This window comes from Aplysia californica, unplaced genomic scaffold (assembly GCF_000002075.1).
Source record: "Aplysia californica isolate F4 #8 unplaced genomic scaffold, AplCal3.0 scaffold00573, whole genome shotgun sequence".
In the NCBI taxonomy this organism is placed as follows: domain Eukaryota; kingdom Metazoa; phylum Mollusca; class Gastropoda; order Aplysiida; family Aplysiidae; genus Aplysia; species Aplysia californica.
This window is the reverse complement of record NW_004797843.1, coordinates 464990-490724: the sequence shown is the minus strand read 5'-3', so window position 1 is coordinate 490724 and position 25735 is coordinate 464990. Positions and strand designations below refer to the sequence as shown.

At 40.4% G+C, this 25735-nt stretch overlaps 1 protein-coding gene across 1 annotated transcript; it reads left to right on the top strand.

The window, feature by feature from the left end:
- Positions 1 to 1173: 1173 nt before the first annotated feature.
- Positions 1174 to 25732, top strand: LOC101855366 (lysosome-associated membrane glycoprotein 1). Its single transcript, XM_005107074.3, has 10 exons — positions 1174 to 1575; positions 7962 to 8094; positions 13279 to 13382; positions 14847 to 15036; positions 16238 to 16426; positions 19261 to 19436; positions 20037 to 20265; positions 20770 to 20873; positions 21333 to 21405; positions 22746 to 25732. Exons 2-10 carry the CDS (start codon positions 8058 to 8060, stop codon positions 22889 to 22891), a joined length of 1248 nt encoding a protein of 415 aa, XP_005107131.1. The 5' UTR covers positions 1174 to 1575; positions 7962 to 8057; the 3' UTR covers positions 22892 to 25732.
- Positions 25733 to 25735: the final 3 nt, after the last annotated feature.

Below are 25735 nucleotides of genomic sequence, written 5' to 3'. Positions count from 1 at the left end.
ACAGAGAGAGAGAGAGAGAGAGAGAGAGAGAGAGAGAGAGAGAGAGAGAGAGAGAGAGAGAGAGAGAGCTGATGGCCATGATATCCTGTGTAGGCTAAATGTGTGGTAACATGTGAGGGTATGGTATGCATGTATGAGTGTAGGATTCTGGGGCTTTTTTTTGTATGTCCAAGTTCGAAAACAACAAACATAAACAAACAAACAAACAAACAAGAAACCCAAACAAATGAACAAAAGCAACAAAACAGCAGCAGCAGCAACAACAGCAACAACAACAAGTACAACTACAACCACAACAACAGCAATAACAAAATAGCTGCTGGAGCCTATTACTGAATACATTTATATTGAACCACTACAACCAATTCTTTTTTTCCGGTGCAAAAGAAACCAAACTGAAACGGTTTCGTTTTGTGCAATGAACCAATTAAATTTAGAAAGACTGGAGATAGCATAGTTTAGACCTACTGCCCTTCTCTTATGTTAACTGAGGCTAAGCTCTCTGGTGGTCGTTTTTTAAATTTTTAATCGGCATGTAGAATCTTGGTCCTATTTATTCTTTACAGTTACTTACAAGGTAACAAGGGCAAATACAATGCTTTCTAATAGAATGCAAAAAATACAATGGGTTCCCCCCCTTTGAAATTGCACAACTCATTGTAATGATCGTAAATTATATTTTTATTCTCAAGACCCAAGGCTATATCGTATCAGATCAGTCACTAGGGTCTAGTCCAAGACGCCATTGTTGCTTTAGTTGTGAACTAATAATAATATGTAAGTCTGTTGTGTCATGGAAAGGGAGGCGGGGGAAAAGCCACTACTGGAAGGAGCTAAGAACTACTTTTAATCTCCTTTGCACTACTGGAATAATGTCTTCCTTGTCGTCTCCTCTGACGATTATTTGTGTATGCCAAATTGGCACGAGGCAACAAATTAATAATTGAAAATTTATTTTTCTTAGAGTAACACTGAGACCTCAAAGATTGTGCCTTTCTGATTTCTTTGTATGAGATATGACCTGCTAAAAATTCGTGTAAATCTTATTTACTTTTTAAATTTTAGAATTCGAGCAATTTTTGCACTTGATGATATTTTCTTGGCGGTCACTCCGATAATGTGACTTGAATTTTGGCAAAAATGGCAAGCCATTTCGTTTTCCCCAGAAAATGCACTCCTGTTTACTGTTTATGAAAGAATGCAAAGAAACTGATGCAGAATTAATGAAATAGAGTGCCACCAAGCATGGTTGTCCAGGTGGCATTTGATTGAATAAGCTGATTTAAAAGATTTGTCTACAGAACCTAGATCTAGTACAGAACGTATTTTGTTTCAGAGAGCGTTTGTTTACTGAATCACTCAGGGATTTACAGAAACAAATAACCGTAAAAAACCAAACGTTTCGTAAATCTCCGAAGAGTGAACAGCTAACCACGTGACCCGGTCATATGACGGTTGTTTTTCAGTGATGTCTTTGGTTCACGTGAAAGTGACTATCGTTCCAATTCCAGTCTAAAATATCTTGATCCGAAGAACAACTTAATTCGGCACATTTTGGAAGAGGAAGCTGTAAAGGTAGGTCACCCGTTAAAAAAGGTTTTGTTACATTATGTCGTCAGCACCGTTTTGAATCCAGGGTCTCATTATAACTGCTACAGGCTACTCGTCATGTTGTAGGCCTACTCCCAGCAGTCAGTCGAAACGAATTTTCTGGCCTGAGGCAGGGGCGGTACATTCGTCAGGATCAGAGCTTTCCTTTACATATTTCAGTTTACAAAAATGAATACGAAAGCTGTTTTTGTTAATTAGATTGATTGTCAGGGTAAGTATTTCAAAGTTATCAAACTAACCTGGTGAACGAAGGCAATTTTGCCTCCCCCCATGGCCCACCCCTTTCTACTCAACAAGAAACAGTGACAAAAGTCCCCTAGCCTCCAACTCATTGGGATTCAACTTCCTAGTTCATCAAATGATCATTGAGCCTTGTTGCAAGCTTGCTGCCAGTCATATTTTTCATTTAGAAAGGCAAGGATGATTGTCAGTGAATGTGTTCGTAGAACAGAAAAACAAACCAAAATCAAACAACTACAGCTACTGCTGAATGCTCGGCCGCTTTGCCTTTGTTGTACTCTGTTGTTGTTGAATAGTGAACAGCATGACAGTTGTCTCCTAAACTTACTTACTTCGTTGAATTTGATCAAGTTCGAATTCTAAATGAATCATTCCTCTTTTACGATGGCAAAGAAGTGGGCTTGAATTTGATGTAGATTAGCCAAGTCACTGTTCATCTAAAATGAGGAACAAAATTTTGGAACGGATAGAAATCTTGCACTAGATCTAGAATCTAGATCTAGATATCTAGAATCTAGATCTAAATCTAGATCTAGATCTAACAGACAGTGTAGACTTACCAGAAAACTTTGCCAAAGCCAAAGCTAACAAGTTTGAAGCAAATCATTATCAGTATTATCTGTAAGAAGAGCCCTTTTATTGTTTGTTTTTATCCGTTTCACACGAATATTAACTCTATAGATCTAGATCTAGTATTAGATATAGATCTAGTTCTATGTTCACCGCAAATTGATAATAAAAAAAAAAAATTATGTTTCGGAGTGTCTGCGTACTCGGTAACCGGGCACGTAGTCTCAGAGTTTACGTACAGGGTAACCGGACGGTCCACCCTCATTCTTCTCACAGAAGTATCGTGTTGTGCGACTCGCCGTGCTGTATGTGCACTCTGCAAACTCCGACATTCTCTGCTGTGTGGTGTCTTTTTTTCTCTATCCAAGGACCAAGTTCATATAGTCATAGACAACCTATTGTATTGGCCTTATTAGGCGATCATTTGACTACCTTCCTGAGGATATGTTTGTTTTGCTCTACAAGAGTTTCGTGCGGCCTTTATTAGAGTATGCACACTGTGTTTGGCAACCTTTTGAAAAAGGACGAGATCAATGTAGTGAAATCGTGCAAGTTCAAAGGCGGGCTACCAAAATGCTGAGCCACCTCAAAGAAAAGCCTTATTATGAGAGACTGAAGAAATTAAAGCATCCATCCCCAGAACATCTTATGTTACATGGTGATATGATTGAAACATACAAGTTCATCAACGGCTACTACATCACCGAAAGGCCAGCTTTTACAAAGACAACAACCACACAACTCCATGGCAACCCAGAGAAGCTCCAGAAGCCATTGGTATTATTGATCATTTGCTTGGTTTTCTCGGCACTAATCTTCTTGCCGCAGGCCGCTAAAAGAGAACATTCCAAAAAAAAAAAAAAACACGGCGAGATCTATCACTAATACAGCGAGATCTAGTCAACAGTTACTGGCGAGGGAAACCCAAGAGTCTTGGGGGAAATACGTCATCTATATTTTGGCGGTGCTACTGACTGAAGTGTTTTTAGACTTTAATAGGCCATTCCCAAAGGGGAAACATTAAAATTAATCTGTTCTTTATGCACAGTAGAACTGTAAATGGGCTGATTCATGTCATGTTCATAACTGTGCCTGAACTGCAACAGGGAACTGCTGCTTTTTCTTTCATAATCCTTACTATCGTCATTTTTCCTCTTCTTCTTTTGTATGTTTGTGACCCGCTATTTCCGAGGTGCCTTGATAGTCGAAAGACTTTCTGCTGTTAAAGCTAGAGAGGTGAGCAGAGTAAGTCTGATTCCCTGTAAAGACTTTCTCTGTTGACATCCACCCCTTGACGCTCATATCACCTTATATGCAGTTGCGAGTGCCGTAAACCTCTTCTAAAACAAAAAAAACCCCAGAATGCATCCTGCACGGCGTCACTTTTCGCCCGATTCTGTTACCTTTAGTTAGCGTGACTCAGCAGCCCACCGGAGCTCCCCGGCTCGGGGTCACGGGGTTAATGAGCCCTGAAGCGACTTAACTGGTGTCGGTTAGGAAGTTCGCATTTTTGACTATGTTTAAAACGATATAAATTCTTCCCCATCCCACACATCAAACCATTACGCGGATGCACTAAAAGCTCTATGTCTTGAGATTTATCCTGCGTTAGAATGGTTAATTTCCGTGCCTTATTTTTTTTTTCCAGACAAGTTTTTGTAGAGTACCCAATTTGTCCTATTTTAGTCACAAACTTATGAATAAATGATTGTTAATTTAAAATAGGCATGACAGATCTCTCCAAAATCTGTGTTAAACTGACTACGAATATCATGTCTTTTACCATGAGAAATCTTAAATATGCGCGAGTAGTAATAGTCAAGTTATAAGAGAAGAAAGATGCACATCTGCAGTTTTTAACTAAAGACGATCAGCGTTAGCTCTTATTTTACTATTAAACAAAAGAAAGTTACTCTGCGTTTGTTCATGAATCATGCTGTGTCTGTGGCAGCCTGCATACAACTAAAAAGATATAATATAAACAATTAAAAAAAACCTCAAAACGGTGTAAATACATGGGTAGAGATAAACTTCTTGTATGGAATAAAAATAATGACTGCTAACACATTCATTCTTATTTTTTGTGTCGGAAATATGTGCAGACACAATTATGAATGTAAAGAAATCAGTCACATTGTCTGTTATTGCAAATGGTCATAGAAATGAAAAAAAAAGCTGGAAAAGTCTGGTGCTGATTCGGTGTCCCTGGAAAGCTAGAAATTATTCTTATAACCAAATTACGAGAAGTCATCCCTGTTATTCAGTCAACTTACAAAACCTAGACCTAACGTTTTAAGAAAAATAAAGAATTTCTTGAATGTAACAGATACTGTTCATGTAATACATTGAAGATGTATTCTGGCACTAAAATTGATTTGTACTTTTCATGAGAGAAACTTCATGGTAACTTTTATAAACTTTCGAGAAAATATGCGAATATTCACGATTATATTAGACACATAAAGTTGTATGTGGAGGAATTACTTCATAGCGAATTGTGTGCCTGATGGATAAAGTTGCAAAATTACAGCTTTCTATCATATGCGCAGATACCATCTTTTATGAGTATCTGCACCAATGCTATGTCGTTTATGTTCCAAAAGTTCGACAGATTTTGTTGAGGCTTTTTTTTTTATATTGATTTTTTCATTCTCGCTAGTCCCCCCCCCCAAATTACAATTTAGCATTGCTGACTCCAGCGCGTCTAACAAAATAACCAGACTTTTTTGAGTCTCAAGAGCAGAAATGCATGCTTTGGGTGCACTAAATGAGAATTACCATAAATACAAGGATACACTAAAAACTGTACGTTGAAAAGTACAAAAATTAAGTCGGCCCAGACAGAGCAATGACAGGGAGCTGATCCCTGTGACCTCGACGTGATAAGGCGCCCGCGGGGACCCCCCCCCGCGGCAACTAAAATTCTACTGCCGGTGCGCCATGCCTAGTATCTTTTCCTGCTGCTTGACATTGTTACACACTCAAGCGTAGTCAATGGTGGTGGGTGGAGCTAAGAAATGAGGGTAAGTTGAGTTCCAAGAAAATTTTAATGTATGTTACATCCACACTCTCACAGGCGTACATACAACAGTGACTGGATTAGACAGTGTAGTCTCACAAAGCAAGACATTCCTAACGAGGGCCCAATGAGCGTGTTTCGGTAACTACTGGGTTTCTGGGCCAAGTGTGTCACGAACTCCCCCCCACGGCTTGCAGAGAACGAGCTCTCTCTAACAATAGTTTTCGTGGGCTCTTTCTTGTTTCTTTTACCTTTTCTCAGGAAGAGTTTCATTTTAAGAAAATTCCGTGGGAACTGGCTCATCCTATGCTGAGCGCTAAAGACATTTGATTAACTGTTAAGTTAGTTTCGTTGTGAGTGGTGACAACAGTGATTGGAAAAGAGATCCTGTGTGTGTGTTCGCTGCGTGCAACTAAAGGTCGAAAATTCTGAAGCATTCTAAACTGTTTCTATCAACTGATAATTTTATTTAATAAGAAATGTGTGTGTGCCTGGATCAAGGTACCAAAAGTCGCCAAAAGACAATTTCAAGCTACAGGCAGATAATAATGACAAAAAGTAACTTTTTTGAACTGTTTCCATAAAAAAATGATAGTTCCATCATTTTTTAAAACAAATTGATTTTTATGTGTTAAAAGGGTTTTTATTAATTTTACTTGTAAACATTTTATTTAGAATTTTTTTTATATGTGTTAAAAGGGTTTTTATTCATTTTACTTCTAAACATTTTATTTAGAATTTTTTTTGGGTAGGCTTCTTCTAAAAGGAAGCTGGTTTTCTCTTGCCTTCTATGTTTTACTATTGAATTGTAATCATATTGATTGATGTCTACTAAATGCCAAATTGGAAATGAATTTTCCATCAATGAATATGAAAAAAAATCTTTTTTTTTGTCTCCAAGTTTGTTAAACGAGTTCATTTTCTCATTATATCTTTATACCATACCTCGCAAAATGTGCAATATCTCAAAAACTGCTTGAAATATCTAAAAAAATGAAAACAATCCCACTCTTTTCAGCATTGAATTTCACTATTAGGTACAATCCTTAACTCAAAATGGTCAAAATCTGGCTTTTGGTACTTTCTTCAGGCGCACACATATATTTAATATTCATTTACGTAGGGAAAGAGTTTGGAGTGGGAGTGGGTGGGGCTTTGAGCCCTCCTGTAGCCCTTCAGTTGGCCCCGTCACTGAGCTTAGTGAAGAAAGAATGGATATAACACAGTTGGCCCAGTTGTCCAGACCCACACAAGTAGCCTATAGATGTGTGGAGATGTGGATGCTGAACTAGCATTATCTATTGCATAATGGCTGGGTCTTGGCGGATATACTTACTTGAGAGCCGGTTTGCTCTATTGTGTGTGTCAAGCAGAACATTGAACTTGGGATTTTAAAAAAAGATAAGAAGAGGGATGGATCTGTTTCTCGGCTATAGACTACGGGAGATGCCTTCTCCGCCTTCTGTGCTGGTTTGTTCAGTATTAGTGTTAGGATTTAGTTATGTATGTGCTGTTCATGAGCTGTTGTAATTTTCCCAGGTTCACCTTCCCTTGTTTGATTCTATTGTGTTAGATTGTTAGAATCCATTAGTTCCAATCCTGCTGTACTGTGATACAGGCAAACCTGAATGTATTCCCAAAAGAGGGATGTCGTGAAATTGTCTTTGAATTGGAGCAGTTCGCCAAGTGGAATGTCTCCATCTTGTTATTGATTTTTCTGTTGTAAAAAATGTGCATTATACCCAAGTGATGCTGTGTCTGTTTGAAATGTTTCTTGTTTTTTCATGCAAGGAGGATTGGATTCAAGGTACTGCCTCACATTAATTTTACCTCGTCTGTTTTTGTTTGTAAAAATGTGATGGCCATTTGTATTGTCTATTGGTTTATTGTCGCGAGCTGGCACATGGTGGGTGGGAAGCCTCTACTGGTAGGTCTCCTATTTCTTTTCTTGCATCTACTGTTTTTGTTGGGCTATTTATCTTGCCCTTTTTTTTTGCGTTCTGTAAATAGCCATTTTTTAAACCGAGCATTCCCATGAAATGTGAAACTGCAGTGACAAATGAAAAACAGGGATGATGGGCTAAAAAAATTTTGAACTGTGACAGCCATTTTTTTTCGTTTATTTGTTTTGTTTTGTTTTGTTGTTAAACAACAATCCTCTAGCACAGGAAAAAACACTGGCTGTATCATTGCTTAGAATTTTGTTCAGCTGGTCATGATCAGCCTCCACACATTATGCGTGTCACTACTGTTTCACTTTTCATGGAATGGTCCTTACTGAGGTTACGAGGCCTGGGAAATAATCCAACAGTGGCCATTGATTCGGGCATAGTACTACTCCTTCAACACTTACTTAGGTTATGTAGAATTTATCCGTTTCAGTCTGTGTTCCTGACAAAAGACAACACAATCTGAAACACTTGCTCTCCTTTCTAAAGCACTTTTCAAAACTGAGAATAAGGATGTCATTTTTCTTTCTAGAATGTTGAATATTGTTTAAGTTCCATATTTTTCTTCACAGAATAAAAAGGGCTGGTTGACATTTTTCTGCAACTCAAGAACTAAAAAAAACCTTCCAGATTTTGTTATCTACTGCAACTGAAATTTGAACGTCACCATGAAGATTGTCATCTTTGCTGTCCTTTTGGCTGTTGGTGAGTTGTATTTTAAAAAATTATCCCATTGATTCTTTTCGCTCTGACAACGCTAGTCATAATAGAACTTACATTTATATAGCAGAACTTTTGCCCTTACCCTAAAGCATGCTCTTGACAACTGTTATCATCTTTTACTGTTATCTCAATCTGTGTCTGTTGCTTTAAAAAAAAATTTTTTTTTGTAGTTCTCAGTCAGCTTGCAGTTTAGAAAATTTGTTACTTATAAAATTATTATTTCCCGTACAATGCATATGACATTCTCTTAAAAAAGGCACATTGTCATCGTGTCATTTTCGTTGAACCCATAAAAATGTGTGTGTGAAGTGTGGAAAAAATTAGTGGCCTATGGTAACAGCTGGGGTTTTGTTGCTATAGCGGTGTGCTGAGTCTGGGGCTGTGTCTGTGGCAACCCCGTGTGTTATCAGGAGATAATTGTTTTATCTGCGACGGTCGTATTGCCGGAGTGTATCATCAGTTAGGGAATGCTGCCTCTGAGCAGTGGCTGTTGTAGCTTTATCAAATTGTACCGTATACGTTAACCTCCTAATCTAGTTTCCAAAGGTCAATGGATTTTCAAGTGGATTTTTCCAGCTGGATTACTAATTTTATGTTTTGTCCTCTCTATATTAGTGATCATATTTTTCTCAACCTCTGACAGTCCTTCCGGGGCCACTGACTATAGTGTCTTTAGGTTAGGCCATTCCCAAAGGGGGGACATTTCTCGTACATGCACAGTAGAATTGTAAATGGGCTGATTCATCATGTCACGCTCATAACTGTGCCTAATCTACAACAGGGAACTGCTTCTTTTTCTTTCCTAATCCTTACTATTGTCATTATCCTCTACTTCTTTTGTATGTTTGTCACACTATTGTGACCTGCTATTTCCGGGGTGCCTTGATAGTTGATAGTTGAAGCAGACTTTGTACTGTTGAAGCTTGAGAGGTGTGCAGGGTAAGTCTGATTCCCTGTAAAGATTTCTCTGTTGACACCCACCCCCTGGCGCTCATATGACCTTATGCAGTTGCGAGCGCCGTAAAACCCTCTACTAAAACTTTAAAAAACTCTGACAGTCCGTCAGATTTGAACAAGTCCCTATTTTTGTTCCTTCTCTTCCCCCCATCTGGGCAGTGCTACTGACTGAAGTGTCTTTAGGCCATTCCCTGGGGATATTAACATGGTCTTTTGCACAGTAGAATTGTAAATGGGCTAATTTATCATTCTCATAACTGCAGGAACAACATAGGGGGATCTGCTGCTTTTTCTTTCCTCATGCTTACTATAGTCATTTTTCATCTACTTCTTTTGTATGCTTGTCACTCTTGTGAAGTTCTATTTCTTGGGTGCCTTACTAAGATTAAAAAAAAAACAAAACAAAGGAAGGAAGAGCTTAGTTGCAGATTACTGTGACCAAAACCGAGTCGATAGTGCCGTAAGACACCTACTCCAACAAAATGAATGGAGGAAGAGCCTAGTTGCAGGCTCCTGCGACCAAAACCGAGTCAATAGTGCCGTAAAACTAATTAAAACACCTGCTTCAAACAAAAGTGGGTGGTTTGTTGTGGTTTTCTTCTTCTTTCCTATCAAACATCTGTCTTCCTTACCTCTGCTCCTCTTTTCTGGTGTTCGTTACTCTCTAGTAACACCTCTAATCTTCGGCAAGTGGGTGGTTGGCAGGAGCTCTAGTGTGGTTTGCTTCTTCTTTCTTGTCGAACATCTAGATCGTCTTTATCTCCCCTCCTTCTTTTTTGTGTTTGATACTCTCTTGTATCACTTGTAATCTTTGGCAATGTCATTATTGTGTTGTAGGTGCTTTAAAACACTTGCAAACCCCCGCCCCCACACAAAACCTCCCCAAAAATCAAACGAAACAAAGGAAGGAAGGAAGAGCCAAGTGGCAGGCTACTGCCCCCATCCTCTCAGCGAAGGAGAATGCTATTGTATTGTTCTCCGTAACAAATGAGTAGCTTTATCAGCGGCCATCTGTGCCATGGTTGGAAAGTGGTTGTCGTGTAGTGATCAGATTGTTGGTGGTCGGTACTGGTGATAGTAGATCTGTTGTCTATTATGTAACTGATGACGTTCGGTGGAGTGGCTTATGTCGACCCCAGTGCTCTCTTGTCCTATCTCCATGTTTAATAACAGTGAAAACAGTTCAGAACAAAGAGTGAGCTTAAGAAGAAGTCACATTTTCACTTTTAAAAAAAATGGAGGTACGACAAGAAAGCACTGAGGTCGCGATATGTCGATGGCTCTGACATGTGATTGAGGAGCGGCTATTTCCTGCTCTTGTTTGTTTGCTTCTTAATTTTTCTTTTTTTTTCTTTTTTTCTTTGTAGGTGAGGGGTGGGGTAATGTCTGTCTGTCGAGATCTATCAATATTTTTAGTTTTAGTAAGTGTTTTACGGCACTTGCAAGACAATGTCATATAAGTGCCAAAGATTAGAGGTGATACAAGAGAGTAACAAACACAAAAAAAGGAGGAGAGATTGGAAGATAGATGTTTGATAGGGAAAAAGGAGCAAACCACACAAGAGCACCCGCTAACCACCAAATATTTTTTTTTGGTCTGTTTGCTAGTCTCTCAGCCAGTGCCACAGGTGTTTTGAGGGTGCCGCTGGTAGTTCTTACTTCTTTACTTTCCCTCTGTTCTGCCTGTTTGTCTTACTTTTTTCCCAGCACTAAATGATCACTACTGTGTCGACCATTAGTGTATCAATGTGCTTCTCTTTACTCAAACAAACAGGTGGTTGGCGGGTGCTCTGGTGTGGTTTGCTTCTTCTTTCCTGTCAAACATCTGTCGTCCTTATCTCCCCTTCTTCTTTTTTATGTTTGTTACTCTCCTGTAACACCCCTAATCTTCGGCACTTATATGACCTCATGCCTCATGCAGTTGCGAGCGCCGTAAAACCTCTACTAAAACTAGAACATCAAACAAACATAACAAACAAAACGGCCAGTTTGTTTTTGTACAATTATTTGTGGTAGACCCCCAAAGCCAAGTAGTGTTCCTAGCAGATGCCATGTCAGTACTGCAGGCAATCACTTCCGGCAAACTACCAAGGCTACGAAAAGAAATTGAGGACATCCCATGTCTGAGGATCATGCTGCAGTGGATTCCTTCACACTGTGGTGTCTTAGGAAATGAGCAGGCAGACAGGATGGCCAAACTAGGAGCACAGAAAGAGCAACCAGACAACAGCGTTAACTACACAGAAATAAAAACTATTATAAATACACTATTTAAAGCACCTCAGACACCAGATGGCTACCATGAGCTGTCCCGCCAAGAACAAGTGATTATCTTCAGACTAAGGACACAACACACAAGACTGAGACAACATATGTACAAATGTTTTAAACTAGTACAATCACCAAAATGCCAGTGTGGAGAGGCGGACCAAACTGTTGAACACATCCTTCAGCACTGCAAGACACACAGGGCCCTGAGACAGGAAACGTGGCCAACCCCACTGACGCTGCAAGAGAAGCTATACGGGCCGACAGATGAACTGAGCAGGACGGCCCAATTTATGACTGATGCCAGACTTCAAGTGTGATGCGATCGAGAAGAAGAAGATGTACAATTATTTGTTCCCTGTCAGAGTTTTGGGAAGAAAAACAAAATCTGTATTGTCAAAAGTAAATGATTGGTATCACCTATTGTAATGTCATAAAATGTCGTTTTGTCTGGTTGTTTTAGGGAGTCAACTAGAGAATGTCTTTGATAAGCCTTATTTGGGGCGCCTGGTTAGCTCTGTTGACATCCACCCACCGGGGCGGTGCCACTGACTGAAGTGTCTTTAGGCCATTCCCAAAGAGGAGGTCATTAACCTGTTATTATGCACAGTAGAATTGCTTATGCTGTTGCGAGCACAGTAAAACCCCATACTATACTAAACAGTAGAATTGTAAATGGGCTGATGCATCGATGTCATGATCATGACTGCCTGAACTACAGCAGGGAATTGCTGCTTTTTCTTTTTTAATCCTTACTATCGTAATTTTTTCCTCTACTTCTTTTGTATTTTGTCACACTCTTGTGATCTGCTTTTTCTGGGGTACCCTGATAGTCGAAGCAAACTTTGTGCTGTTGAGGCTAGAGAGGTGAGCAGAGTAAATCTGATTCCCTGTAAGGACTTCTCTGTTGACATCCGCCCCTTGGTGCTTGTATGACCTTATGCAGTTGTGAGCGCCATAAAACCTCTACTAAATCTAAAACTAAGCGTTTTGGGAGGGTTTAATTTTTGTTTGTTTTTTAAAATTTGTATTGTCAATGCAGATGACTGATATCACCTATTGTAATGTCAATTTGTCCGGTAGTTTTCGGTAGTCCACTAGAGACTGTCTTTGATAAGCCTTATTTGGACGCCTTGCTAGCTCAGTTTGCGTCGTGCTGGATTATGGAGCAGATGGCCCTGTTTGGGACCCCTGACTGGGAGAGGGGGTGGTTGGCGGGTGCTCTGGTGTGGTTTGCTTCTTCTTTCCTATCAAACATCTATCGTCCTTATCTCTCCTTCTTTTTTGTTTGTCACTCTCTTGTAACACCTCTAATCTTGGGCACTTATATGACCTTATTGTGTTGCAATTGCCGTAAAACACTTTCTAAAACTAAACTGTCCTGGAGATCTTGAATTACGATGTGGTTTTGCGGAGTTTTCAAGGCTCTTGACCCAGTTAGCTTGGTCTTATCAGAGACGGACCTTAAGTTGAGAGGTCCCGCCTCTTAAATAACCTGCTAGTGTTGATGGGAGTGTTAAAGTGGGTGGTTGGTGGGTGCTCTGGTGTGGTCTGCTCCTTCTTTCCTATCAAACATCTATTATCATACTTATCTCTCCTCCTTCTTTGTGTTTGTTTTTCTCTTACGTGTAACACCTCTAATTGGTGGCGTCGGTAGCCTAGTGGTTCAGGTTAGGCTACCGGACTCGCAATCATTAGAATTCCGACGTGTTGTGTCCTTGGGAAAGGCACTTTACATGAATTTCCCATTTGGTTCAATCCTTTCGGAGATGGACATTAAACTCGGAGGTCTGGCCTCTTAAATAACCTAAGAATGTTAATAGGGACGTTAAACCTATAACATTTCACCATTTTTCACCTCTAATCTTTGGCACTTATATGACCTTATTGTGTTGCTAGTGCCGTAAAACTCTTACTAAAACTAAAACTTGTCTTCCTCAGCGAGCGCCAAGAAGTTCTCTGTGGAGAAATCTGGCAACACGTGCGCCATGCTGGTGCTGAGTGGGAAAGTTGACGCCACGGCCTCCAACGGCACGCAAGACCTGGTAAGATATCATAGCTGGCACAAAATGTTGTGAGAGAAAAGACGTCCGTCTGTGGTGTAGCGGTTAGTCACTTCGCTGTTGCCTTCAGGAGACCCAAGTATCATTCCCGAGAGGGGAGACGGGAGAGATTGTTGCGGAATATTTTTGTCTTTCTGCAGGGATGTTGTATCTGGCTCAGCCAGTGTTGGCTAAATGATCTAAACTCTCGATTCGTGGTGGTGGTGGGGGGGGGTGGGGGTGGTGGGGGGGTGGTGTTAAATACATTTTTTTTAAATGAGAGAAAAGAAAAGGCAGGTGTTTGTCCCTGTAGTCATCTGGCTGAATGAGTGCTAGTCTCCTGACTAACAGCGAACTGCAAAACTGTCTCTGTGAAAGTCTAACAATATTCAACCACTGATTCAAGTTTCAGATTGCGGCTAGTATATGGTCGCTTTTAAGGACAAGTGGGATAACCCAGATTTCGGGGGTTTCTAGAAATCTTGACGTACACCAAAAGTGGGCATTGCCCTACGTATAGGAGAAGTTTGGTTTCATTGGTGTGTATATTTGTTTGGTTATTGACAAAACTCTCCTTGTATTTTGAAGAAACTGAACAAGAGGCAAAAATTTTACCTTCGATTTTCTCAAAACAGCGTTTTTCGGGATAGCCCCCTTGTGCTTAAAAGTGACCATATTTTCATGGTAAAAGATCTGTTGGTAGTTGTAAAATCGATAAGAGCACGCTTTGGCCACCACGCGAGCAAAGTTCAAAATTAATTCCTACCGAACTGTACATGCTTCATGAATGTGTCCCTGGCATTCATGTGGCCTTATGCACTTGCAAGCGCCAAAAAACACTTACATCTGTGTCGACAGTGCTGTAAATCACTAGCTCATTTGAAATCAAATTACTTTCCAAAGCAATACAAAAGAAAAATGCTGGGTGCAGCTTCAGTGGGTGATTAATGGGTGCTCTGGTGCAGTTTGCGTCTTCTTTCCTATCAAACATCTAGATCTATTGTCCTTATCTCCCTTCCTTCTTGTTTGTGTTTGTTACTCTCTTGTAACACCTCTAATCTTCGGCACTTTTGTGACCTTATTGTATTGCAAGTGCTGTAAAAGACTTACTACATCTAAAAACCATCTTTTTTTGTGTTTGTCATTCTCATGTAACATCTCTAATCTTCGGCACCTATATGACCTTATTGTGTTGCAAGTGCTGAAAAACACTAAAACTAAAAACCCTCTTTTTTGTGTTTGTTACTCTCTTGCAACGCCTCTAACCTTTGGCACCCATATGACCTTATTGTGTTGCAAGTACTGTTAAACACCAAAACTAAAAACCTTCTTTTTTGTGTTTGTTACTCTCTTGTAACACCTCTAATCTTCGGCACTTATATGACCTTATTACTTATTGTGTTGCAAGAACCGTAAAAGACTTACTAAAACTAATAACTAACTGCAGCGTTGTCTCTCCCCCTCCAGGGCTCGATGTCCCTGCCGTTCGACAGCGCGACCCTGATCGCTGACAGCAACTGTACCCTGATCAAGCTCAACCTGACCAGCTCGGTGGAGGTGTGGTTCCAGCTGGATGGGGCCACCGCCGGGGCTCAGCAGATCCAACCCATCGCTAAGTTCACACCCGTCGACGTGTTCCCCAAGGTCAACGAGACAGGTCGGTGAAGAGTTCCTGACATGGGGTGGGGGAAGGGGGGGGGTAATAACCTACCGGCGAAGAATTATTTATTAAAACAAGAACAAGCAACTTTGATCCATTTTGGAAAGTTGTGAAGAATGTATACAGTCGCAGTTGTTTCAGGCTTCCGTCCCATTGTTGTGTTGAGGAGGGAAGTCGTTGTCGTTATGCTCGCAGTTTGAAACCACATTGATGAAAATGTTTGCACTGAGTCGATAGTGCGGTAAAACTCCTGCTCAATCGAACAAGCAAACAAATGTGAAGTTTGCTGACAAAATGAGTTACTTCTCGTTTTTGACCCCTTGGAAGTAGATACTTCACGCCTATAGGTGAAGTTTTTACAATTTATTGGTATGAAATAATAGAATGGCGTGTTTTATTTAAAGAATGTGGCTTCAACAGAATAATCTACCAATTTGACCTTAGTGTCAAATTTTAGCCAATATCTCTAATTGTGGATTGCGAAAAGTAACTCATTTTGTCCGCACGCCTCACAAATGTTTACGCTTTGAAAGTGTCTAGAAATGGTAACAGCATGTTTGTTGTTTGTGTGAAGCCATTTTGTGTATGTGTTGTGTGCTCTGTGGATGTAGGATTAGGAGAGACAAAGAGAAAGCATAATATATTTCTTAGTCTTGTACAGGCAATGGAACTGATAGTTTTTTACTAGTTCCTGTGTGGATGGTTGGCGGGTGTTCTGGTGTGGTTTGCTCCTTCTTTCCTATTTAACAACTATCACCTTTATCTCTCCTCCTTCTTTAAAAAATTTTTGTTACTCTCTTGTAACACACCTCTTATCTTTGGCACTTATATGACTTTATTGTGTTGCAAGTCCCATAAAACGCTTGCTGAAACTAAAAAGTCTTGTACGTGTAATGTAACTGATAGTTTTTTTTACAATTTCCTGTGTGGGTGGTTGGCGGGTGCTCTTGTGTGGTTTGCCCCTTCTTTCCTATCATATATCTATTGTCTTTATCTCCCCTCCTTCTATTTTGTGTTTTTTACTCTCTTGTAACACATCTAATCTTCTGCACTTTTATGACCTTATTGTGTTGCAAGTGCCGTAAAACACTTTACTAAAACAAAAAGCAAAAACTGATAGTTTTTATCATTTCCTCTATGTACAAGCAATGTAATTGATAGTTTTTTTACAATAAACCCCCCCACCCTCTCTCACCAGCGGACGTGGTGTTCACGGCGGACGCGTTCGGCTCGTTCAGTACCAACCAGTCGTTCCTGTGCAAGGCCTCGGTGGACCACGCCTTCACCACGCAGCAGGTCACGCCCGTCAACTTCACGCTGCAAGCCACCACGGACCAGCTGCAGATCCAGTTTGGCAACATCGTCAACGGAAGCTTCAGCTCCGACAGTGAGTTTTGTGACGGCACATCGTCCCACTGGGGGGGGGGGGGTGGTTGTTTTTAAAACGCTTTCCCATCTTCTGTCCCCTATGCACACACAAATGCACACACACGCATGTACACACATATACACGCACACACACATATACACAATGTACACAAACACATATACACACACACATATACACATACGCACCTATACATGCACACACTCTTTTTCAAATTCAATTCTTTGAATATCTTGACAATGACTCCGGATAATCGTATGATTTTGATTGAACAGATGAAACATTAGTGAGGCAGCGTGGTGAAATCAGGTGCTCATCAAAATAATGAAAATGAACAAACCGACATTTTCCTCTCAGGTTTTGGAATTTTTTTTTCAATTTTTTTTTTTCAGAGATGCCAACCAGTACAATTTTACGTATTTTAGTACGATTTTTGGCAGAAAATACGCGAATACGACTTTTCATGAAAAAATACGCATCCTGGAATGCGAAAACTATGAGATTCAGCTTGGGCGAGTAAACTTAATTATCTCAGGTCTCATCTTTTGTCAAAATAGTATCAGTATCGCAGAACTGGAATATTTGAAAACCAAGTCCGATGTGGTCAGTAAGTTCATTTTTACTGGTCGCGATCGTGATATTATATTCGTTCATCTTTTCCCCGTCTGGAGAGTACGTTTCACTTTCACGCGAAAAGGCAGCTATGGCGGCAGGCGGAAGCGTATGCGACACCGAGGCTCGATCGGGAAAATCAAGATCTACTTTCGCTTTCATTACCACCGAGAGTTTGCCAGCAGTTGTCTGATAACGCAACATTTGTGGCATGCAGATTGTGCAGTATAAACACAATGTCGCCGTGCAAATAAAAATATGAAATAAATACTCGGACTCGTTGCTGTGCTGTCACTTGTGAAAAAAAAAAGAAGAAAAGAAAATACAAGCGTCGTCCGATTTTTAGATTTTCTGGCTCGCCATCGTGACCGGTCACTGAACCTGCGCGCATTCGCATTATAAATAAATGCGGCATTGTGTGAGCAAAGACCGTCTTTGTGGGAGTAAAGGCGTTGCGAAGTATAGGACTACGGAATAGGGGAGGAGATTATTGATTTTTTTTGGGGTTTAAGATACTATCGGGGGTTTAAGGCAACACCAGAGGACAAAAACTTGGAAGCACTTTTCAGAATTTTGATTAGAGCTTTCTGCAAAGCGCGCGTTGGTGCAGGCCATATGCGGAATTGGGACCCCTCATACTTTGCAATTCTGTGTTATTGAAATAAAGTGTTCGCGTTTCATTGGATGGGTGATAGTAAATTATGCCTACTTGGATTGGTGATAGTAAATTATACCTACAGTGTATGTTGTAGCTTTCTGTTCAAGACTGGCAGATTTTCAGTGTCACTGCATCTTGCCCTACCACAGTTGTTACAACTCTCACAGTGCATGGGTCTACTTGAGCCATTCAAGTTATTGCTTTTCTCTGAGTTTGAGCAATAATTTGAGTCTGTCAGTTCATAATATTATGAATCATGACACCCAGACTGGTTCTTAATAGTCGAAATTCTTGTTCTAGGCCCTTCCGAACTCTCAAAGCAGGATTTATTTTTTATAAATAATGAGAGGAAAATATTATATAATAGACTAAAATATTTAAGTCAAACAAGACCCCAGTACGACATTGAACACTGACATGTTGTTGACTGGATACATGTATATTGTACGCATGTGTGCTCCCTTTTTCGTGCTGGTGAGCTAGTAATTTATTTTACTAGTTAGTCGGTCGTGGGGAATACACATTTTCCCCTGAAAATACACATTGTCATATTTCCCAATACTCATTTCGGTTTTCTGTGGTTGGCATCTCTGTTTGTTTTTTTGGCCTAGCACCTTTCATGTTCGTTAAAGAACACATTCCTGTGTGGATTTTACTGAAAAACGTTGATTAAGGGCATAGAAGATGTAAATTTTCAGTTTCCATGGAAATAATGCAACTTCGGCGGCCATTTTCTGGCTAATTTTACCTCTGAAACCAGGCGACCCCCACACCCTTCTATCGCCAATATCCATAATCTTGTCTTATTGGAAAGATAAATGGATATATTTCCGATAAAAAAAATAAGGCAAATGGACAGGCTTTAAGATTATACCAATAACTTCATATGCCCCAAAATTGACAAGCGCCTGATTCCACTGCTTCGTGACACATTTGGTTTCTGACCTCATGGTCTCAGGTACCCACATCGGCCAAAAACGTCAAAGACAGAACTTTGTAATTCTAAGGTAGGGATTTATCTTACCTGCTTTTATTGCAAATGCCGCAAAGCTCTTGCTACTGCTACAGCTAGAGGAACACTACCCCTATGTGTCTGTGTGTGTCCACAGCGTTGGTTTGCGCGGCGTGCAACACATGATATTTTACAATTTGGCACATTCTGACGGAATTTTTCGACTTCGACGATATAAGCATAAAATTATACTTCAGATGGAAAGATGTCAAAACTCTTTTTGACATCGTTAGTCCGAGAAAAAAATGTTTTACAAAAGAAATAAGATTGTTTCGTAGGGTATAAAAATGAATAGTTGTGGTTGTCGGTGTATATACCTGCACTGAAATTATTATTGTAAATAAGTTTACCATATTTACAAAGATTTTTATAAATGTCTGTCCTTTTAACATGATGATGATATGACCGTGTGCAGTTGCGAGCGCCGTAAAACTTTTACTAAAACATAACATGATGATAGAGATTTGTTACAATAAAACTTGTTTGCACTTACATGACCAGAATTGAGTCGATATTGCCGTAAAACACCAACTCAATCAATCAAATCCACAGCGTCGGAGTGTGACCAGGACAAGACCTCCACGCCCCAGCCCACCAGCACCGCTGCCCCCACCACCGTCCTGCCCCCCCAGCAAGACATCAGCCTCAACGTAACCAACGGCAACGTAACTTGTATCCTGATGAAGGGATTCTTCACCATCTCCGTCACCTTTGAGGACACTGTCGCGGTCAGTTTCTTTCTTTTTTTTGCTTTTTTTTTGGGGGGGGTGGAGGTGGGGGGGTTGTCATCATCATCATCATCATCAGTGCCTTTCACCCCTAGCAAGGTTTAGGCCACATACTAGCTCCTTCCATTTATCTCTGTCCTGGGCCATCCTTCCAAGCTCGTTCCAAGTGAGCTTCATCTCTCTAGTGTCCCTTTCCACGCATCTCCTCCTTGTTTCCCGTGGCCTACCCCTGCCTTGTGTTCCACTGCAGCGACTGTCTTGTGATGTTTCCTCGGGGCTTTTTGACGGTGTGTCCTATTTCTGCTTCTATATTCTTTTGTCCTGTCCTTTCCCACAGCTCTTTATTTCTTATTCTATCCTGCCACTTAATTCTCAGGGTACTTATCATACATCTGTTTATGAAAGTCTGGACTTTTTTCAGCGCTGTCTTTGTTGTCTTCCAAGTTTCGCGGCCGTAGGGGAGCACAGACATGACATTGGAATGAAATTTTTAGTTGTTGTAATAGGTTATTATATACGGTGTACCTTTATTCAAATTAAGGTAAGCTAATCTTATCTTATTGCACTTTAATGGGGTGTTTTTCTTTTTGGGGGTTTCAGGGAAAGAAGGTGAACCGCACGGGGGACCTAAACATCCCCGCAGACGCTGTGGCCTCAGGGAACTGCACGCTCAATGCCACGGTGGAGTCGATGCAGATCCTGTTTGGCAACGGCTGGGAGCTGGACTTCCTGTTCTCCAAGGATGTCAGCAGTTCAGACGACACGTCAGTCTCCATCTCGGAGATCAGCGTCACCTACAACACAGCTGCATTCAAGGCCGCCTCCCCAGGTGCGGCAGCGACTTATTTTTTTGTGTTGATAGAGTATTTTTGGGCGTATAATATCCCCCCCCCCCTGTCTTTAGGCCACTCCCAAAGGGGGGGGACATTTCTCGTTCTAGTGCACTGTAGAACTGTAAATGGGCTGATTCAACAATGTCATGCTCATAACTATGCCGGAACTACAACAGGGAACTGCTGCTTTTTCTTTCCTAATCCTTACTATTGTCATTTTCCTCTACCTCTTTTGTATGTTTGTCACTCTCTTGTGACCCGCTATTTTGGGGGTGCCTTGATAGTCGAAGCAGACCTTGTGCTGTTGAAGCTAGAGAGATGAGCAGAGTAAGTCTGATTCCCTGTAATGACTTCTCTGTTGACACCCACCCCTTGGCGCTCATATGACCTTATGCAGTTGCGAGCGCCGTAAAACCCTCTACTAAAAAACCCCCCAAAAAACAAGTGTCATGTTCTAAAAAATTTTTAAAAAACCTGTATTGCCATTTTTTTTCTTCCAGTGACCAAGAATGTGACAATGGAGAAGAAAGGAGGCTTCCTGAAGACCAACCTGGGCGGCTACTACCAGTGTAACGCCAACTCCACCTGCATCGACGAGAGCGGGGTACGTAGTTACTTGTTCAGAGATTGGGATGTATTGATCGCTTGTGGTCAGCGGTGTCCGTCTTACAGCAGCTCCTTTGGGAAGAAAGTCTTGGTTCCTCTTAGGCGAAGGTTACTGCTAATTAACTAAACTCTGCTTTCTGGTGGGGGGAGGGCACTGCCTCTAATCTTCGGCACTAATACGACTGAAGTGGATAGATGGAGGGTGCCTCTGGTAACTCCTCCTCCTTTACTTTCCCTCTCTCTGATGTTTCTGTCTGTCCCGTCTTTTTTTTCCCAGCACTAAATGACCGTTATTTTGTCAATGATGTGCTTCTCTTTACTCAAAGAAAAATTATATGACCGAATTTTGTTGCAAGTGCCGTTTAACTTATAAAAACAAACACACTCCCCCCTCCCCCTCCAAACAAACAGCAAAGTATATTTACCTAATGTTTTTGTTTTTTTCCCCACCTCACAGGTGAAACTGACCACAACCGACTTCAAGTACCAGGCCTTCAGAACCAAAAGTGATGGAAATTTCTATGGATCCAGTGAGTAAATGCACGTCTGCCAACTCTCCCATTTACGTGGGTGGTTGGCAGGTGCTCTGGTTTGGCTTCCTCCCTCTTTCCTATAAAAAATTTCTCGTCTTTATCTCTCCTCCTCCTTTTTTGTGTATGTTACTCTCTTGTAACACATCTGTTCTTCGGCACTTATGACCTTATTGTGTAGCAAGTGCTGTAAAACTCTTACTAAAAAATGTCCCATTTATCAGGGCTTTTAGGGAGAGGTGTAGCCAATCCCTGGAGATTTCAGTCATCTCTTTGTGGATTTATTTGGCAAAAGAATTTTGTTCATAAATTTGTTCTTTAATGCACAAATTGTGACTATATTTGAAACCAATCAGTATTGTTGATTTTTAAGAAGTTGCAAAGTTTTGTGTTTCACCCCATTTGGGTTTGTTTTAAAAACTTGATGGTGATTGGTTTGTTTTCCTTTTTACAAGTGTAGTGTCCCCCTGGTTGAATTTCATGTCTTCAAAGTTTCATTGAAATTAGTCTTAAGATGTCCCGAGTTATTGCCCTTCAAGTGGGTCCTCTTTTTTTAAAAGACATTCTGTACAATGATGAAACGACCACGTGGTCTGCAAACTGTTCAGTTGTATTAAGCCCAGAAGGCAAAATTTCTCAAGAGAGAAAAAAACTTATTTTGTGAGTGCACCTCACATATTATACTCAAGTCGAACAAGCAAGCAACAAAAAGGAAATGAAACTCTTAGAGTATTTTTTCATGCACGCACACTCACACACACACACCCTCACACACCCTCACACACTCACACACACACATACCCTGCTCCTTTTTGCGTGGCGTGCAACACAAATTTCACAGTTCGGCACATCCTAACGGAATGTGTCGAATTTAATTATGTTCGTGAGAAATATTTTAAATGTAAAGATATTAAGACCTTTTTGACACCATAGAGCCAAGAAAAATTTTAAGTTGCATAAAAGAAATTAGACTATTTAATAGAATATGAAAATATATAGTTATCGTTATCGGTGTATTTATATACATACACTGAAATTTATATTGTATATACAAATGTAAATAAGCCTTTTCCATGTTAACCAAACATTTTTTATAAATGTTTGTTCGTCTTTTTAGCATATTGAAAATAGTGTGATCGTGTGCGGTTTGGAGCTCCGAAAGACTCGTACTAAAAACACGTCTGATTTTGTCGTGGTGAAACCTGTTGGCGCTTAAATGACCAAAATTATGTCGATAGTGCCGTAATACATCTACCCAATAAAAAAAACACACATACCCTCCTCCCCCATCAAGACAGTTTCGATCATAGCTGTGGTTTGAATTCCCCCCCCCCCCCCAGTTGCCGAGTGCCCGGCGGATGAAGAGACGAGCAGCGTGGTGCCCATCGCTGTCGGAGCGGCCCTGGCCGGTCTGGTGCTCATCGTGCTCATCGCATACCTGATTGGACGTCGCCGTTCCCGCAAGTCGGGCTACGAGTCGGTGTAAAGGCGCCGTGTTGTGTTGTTGGCCGTCGTCGCGCGCACATCGGGGGTCCTGGCCAGTTGCAGCAGCTGCTGCGACGTGGAGACGGTGACCTTGAGACAGCGACCTTGAAACACCAGTTGGGGATAACAATCTGGACGGCGCGTAGTTCACCACAACAGTATCTTATCTACTCTACATTTCTGCACCATCTCTTTTTTCCCCAGTCCTGCTCGCAGGTGCATGATGATCTAAGTTTTTGTTTGATTTTTTTGGGTTTTTTTTTTAGTTTACTGGGCACTTCTTCTTGTATTCGTTTCTCTTCTGGTTTTGTCTGTTTCACCAACACCCTTCTCTGCCACCTGGAACAGAATACGTTACTTGAGAAAAGAATTTGCGGTTGCAGTTTACAGAACAACGGAAATTACTATAATGATTAAAAGCTTCCCTTTTTTTTTTTTTTAAGATGACTTATATAAATATACGTAATTTGCAATCTGCCCCAACCACCATTACTTCTTATCGCGGAACAAAATAAGAAAAAATAAAAAGGGTGTGGATTTATATTTGCAAACTGTGAAACTCAGCTAGGACATAGCCGATGTTTGCTGGCTCTCATTTGGTGGCACAACTGCTACGTGGAATCGGTACAACAAAAGATAGTTTAGGTACCATTGGATTCTTTATCACAACTTACCTTGAAATTTATTGAAGTAAGAGCTGACATTTCGTGTTTTTGTTTTCTTGTTTTGTTGGGGTTATTTTGTAATTTAAATTACTTTATTTTTAATTTTTTTAAATTGAAGTTCCCTGTGTGCAAAATGTCTGCCAGGGATTGTGCAAGATTCATCTCATGTAATGAATACTTAGTTATAGTTTGTTATGTGTATGATGCGGACATTGATATTTTTGTCATTTTTTCATCCTTTTTCTGAACATTGTGATTGTGTTTTCGCATTATTGAATGTTATTGTTTGTTTTGGGTTTTTTTTGGTGTTTTTTTTTTTCTTTCTTTCCAAGCCTCCATTCCTTTCCCAGCATAAAGTGTTAATGCAACAAGTACAATCTATCAGTAGCACAACTTCTTTCCCCTCCGTGTGTCTGGTTACAAACTTTTTTGTCTCGACTTATTTCGTTTTGAGTAAGTAAACTGTGGATATTCTTTTTTTTTTTCTTTTCTTCTTTTCCCCCATATATCTTTTCTTACTCTCACTATTTCTTGTTCATTTGATCGAGAAATGTTCTGTTCTCTCCTGTCGTTATAGTCATGAGGTTGTCGATGGACTGCTTGGTTTTCTGGGGTTATTTGTTGTGTGTGTGTGTGAGGATTTTATTCCACTCATTATTGATCAATTTATCGTGATGTGTGTGTGTGCGTGTGAATTTTGTTCCAGCCGTCACAGGTCAGTGTACCGTGATGTATGTCCGTGTGTGTGTGTGTGTCTGGCGATGTGATAACTGTGGTGCCATGTCACAGACCAGTCTGCTGATTCGTTGTCGTTGTATTTTTCCCCCCCGGACATCACCAGCTACTGGTCAACACAAATTCATGTCTTTTTTTTTTTAGCCAAACTTTTGTCCTTTTCTTTTTTCTATCTTGTTTTCTTAAGTTTTTGGGTTTTTAAAAATTTTTGTGGTGTGCTTTTATCTAGAGGTTTTGATGACTTTTTCAAATTTCGGTGCTGACCTTTTCGAAAAATGAAGAGTGTTGACTGACGTTTCTTTGTTGATCAAAATAAGCTGGTTCGCTGAGATTTATTTTGCTATCTTTTGTGATGCAGAGCCTTTTGTTTTCTCTAAAATTGATCCTTACTGTGAAGGAGGACCAGAATTTTTAGTATCGAGTGGATTTTTTATTAGTGCTATTTACAGAATAATTGAAGTCTTTGAGTCTCCATTCAAAGACTGTAATGGTTTTTCCATTGTCCAGATATATGTATGGCTTGTGTTTTATGTACAAAGTTTGTGCGTGTTGTGTGGTGATGAAGTGTGCACTGAATACATTACGAAAAGGGTGAGGACATTTTTTTCTGTTGTTTTTGTGCCAAGAGGTAAAAATATAAATGTCTGTGTTGACTACCTGTTGTCTGTGAAGTAGCGAGCTAGTGAGTGTGTGGTTGTACTGTGGTAGCCACTGTCTTCTCTGTATGTGACTGCACGCCGGGAGAGATGTACTTAGATCTATGTTTGTCTTGTTTCTTCCTGTCCTTTCTCTCTCTTACTCTCTTTCTCTCCCACGCACACAACCTTTTCTCTCTCTCTCTCTCCCTGCCACACACACACAACCTTTTTACCAACATCCAGTAACATTCGGACGTGCTGGAAGAGGGCGCTGTTAGATCAAGACCTAGAGGGAAATTTGTGAAAGCCTGCAAGCGGTTTTTGTTTTTTTTGGTAAGTTTTTTACGGTGCTTGCAACTGCATACGGTCATATGAGCGCGCTCTGCTAGATCTATGTGAGTTAGATTTTGTTGGGGGTTTTTTTGTGGAGAAAAAAAAATTTGTCTTTAATTAATTTTTAAAATATAAATATATAGTGTATGGTAGTGTGGGAGAGTATTTCTCCCCTTTTCTTGGAATACCGGACTTTGGTGAGGACCGCTCGGTAAGGTTTAAAGGGTTAAGTTAAACAATGCTGTTTCCTCTCATGTCCTTCATCTACGTCCAGTTTGAGCATATCCACTTTTGTGTGTGGCTCTGTGAGATCAGCTGTTTTTGTGTGTGTGGATGTGTCTATGTGTAGTCTGTAGTGTGTGTGAATGTGCCAGTGTGTAGTGTGGATGCTGGTGTGCAAGGCTTTTCTATTTATATATATTTTGCACAGAATCATTCGTCTTGTTGAATAAATCGTGCTTGAAAGTTACGTTT

Bases quoted from the DNA above. Each gene is read 5' to 3' on its own strand.
- LOC101855366 (XM_005107074.3), top strand. From the start codon at position 8,058: ATGAAGATTGTCATCTTTGCTGTCCTTTTGGCTGTTG. The intron at 8,095-13,278 runs GTGAGTTGTATT...TGTCTTCCTCAG, and splicing joins TGCTGTCCTTTTGGCTGTTG to CGAGCGCCAAGAAGTTCTCT. The intron at 16,427-19,260 runs GTGAGTTTTGTG...TCAAATCCACAG, and splicing joins CGGAAGCTTCAGCTCCGACA to CGTCGGAGTGTGACCAGGAC.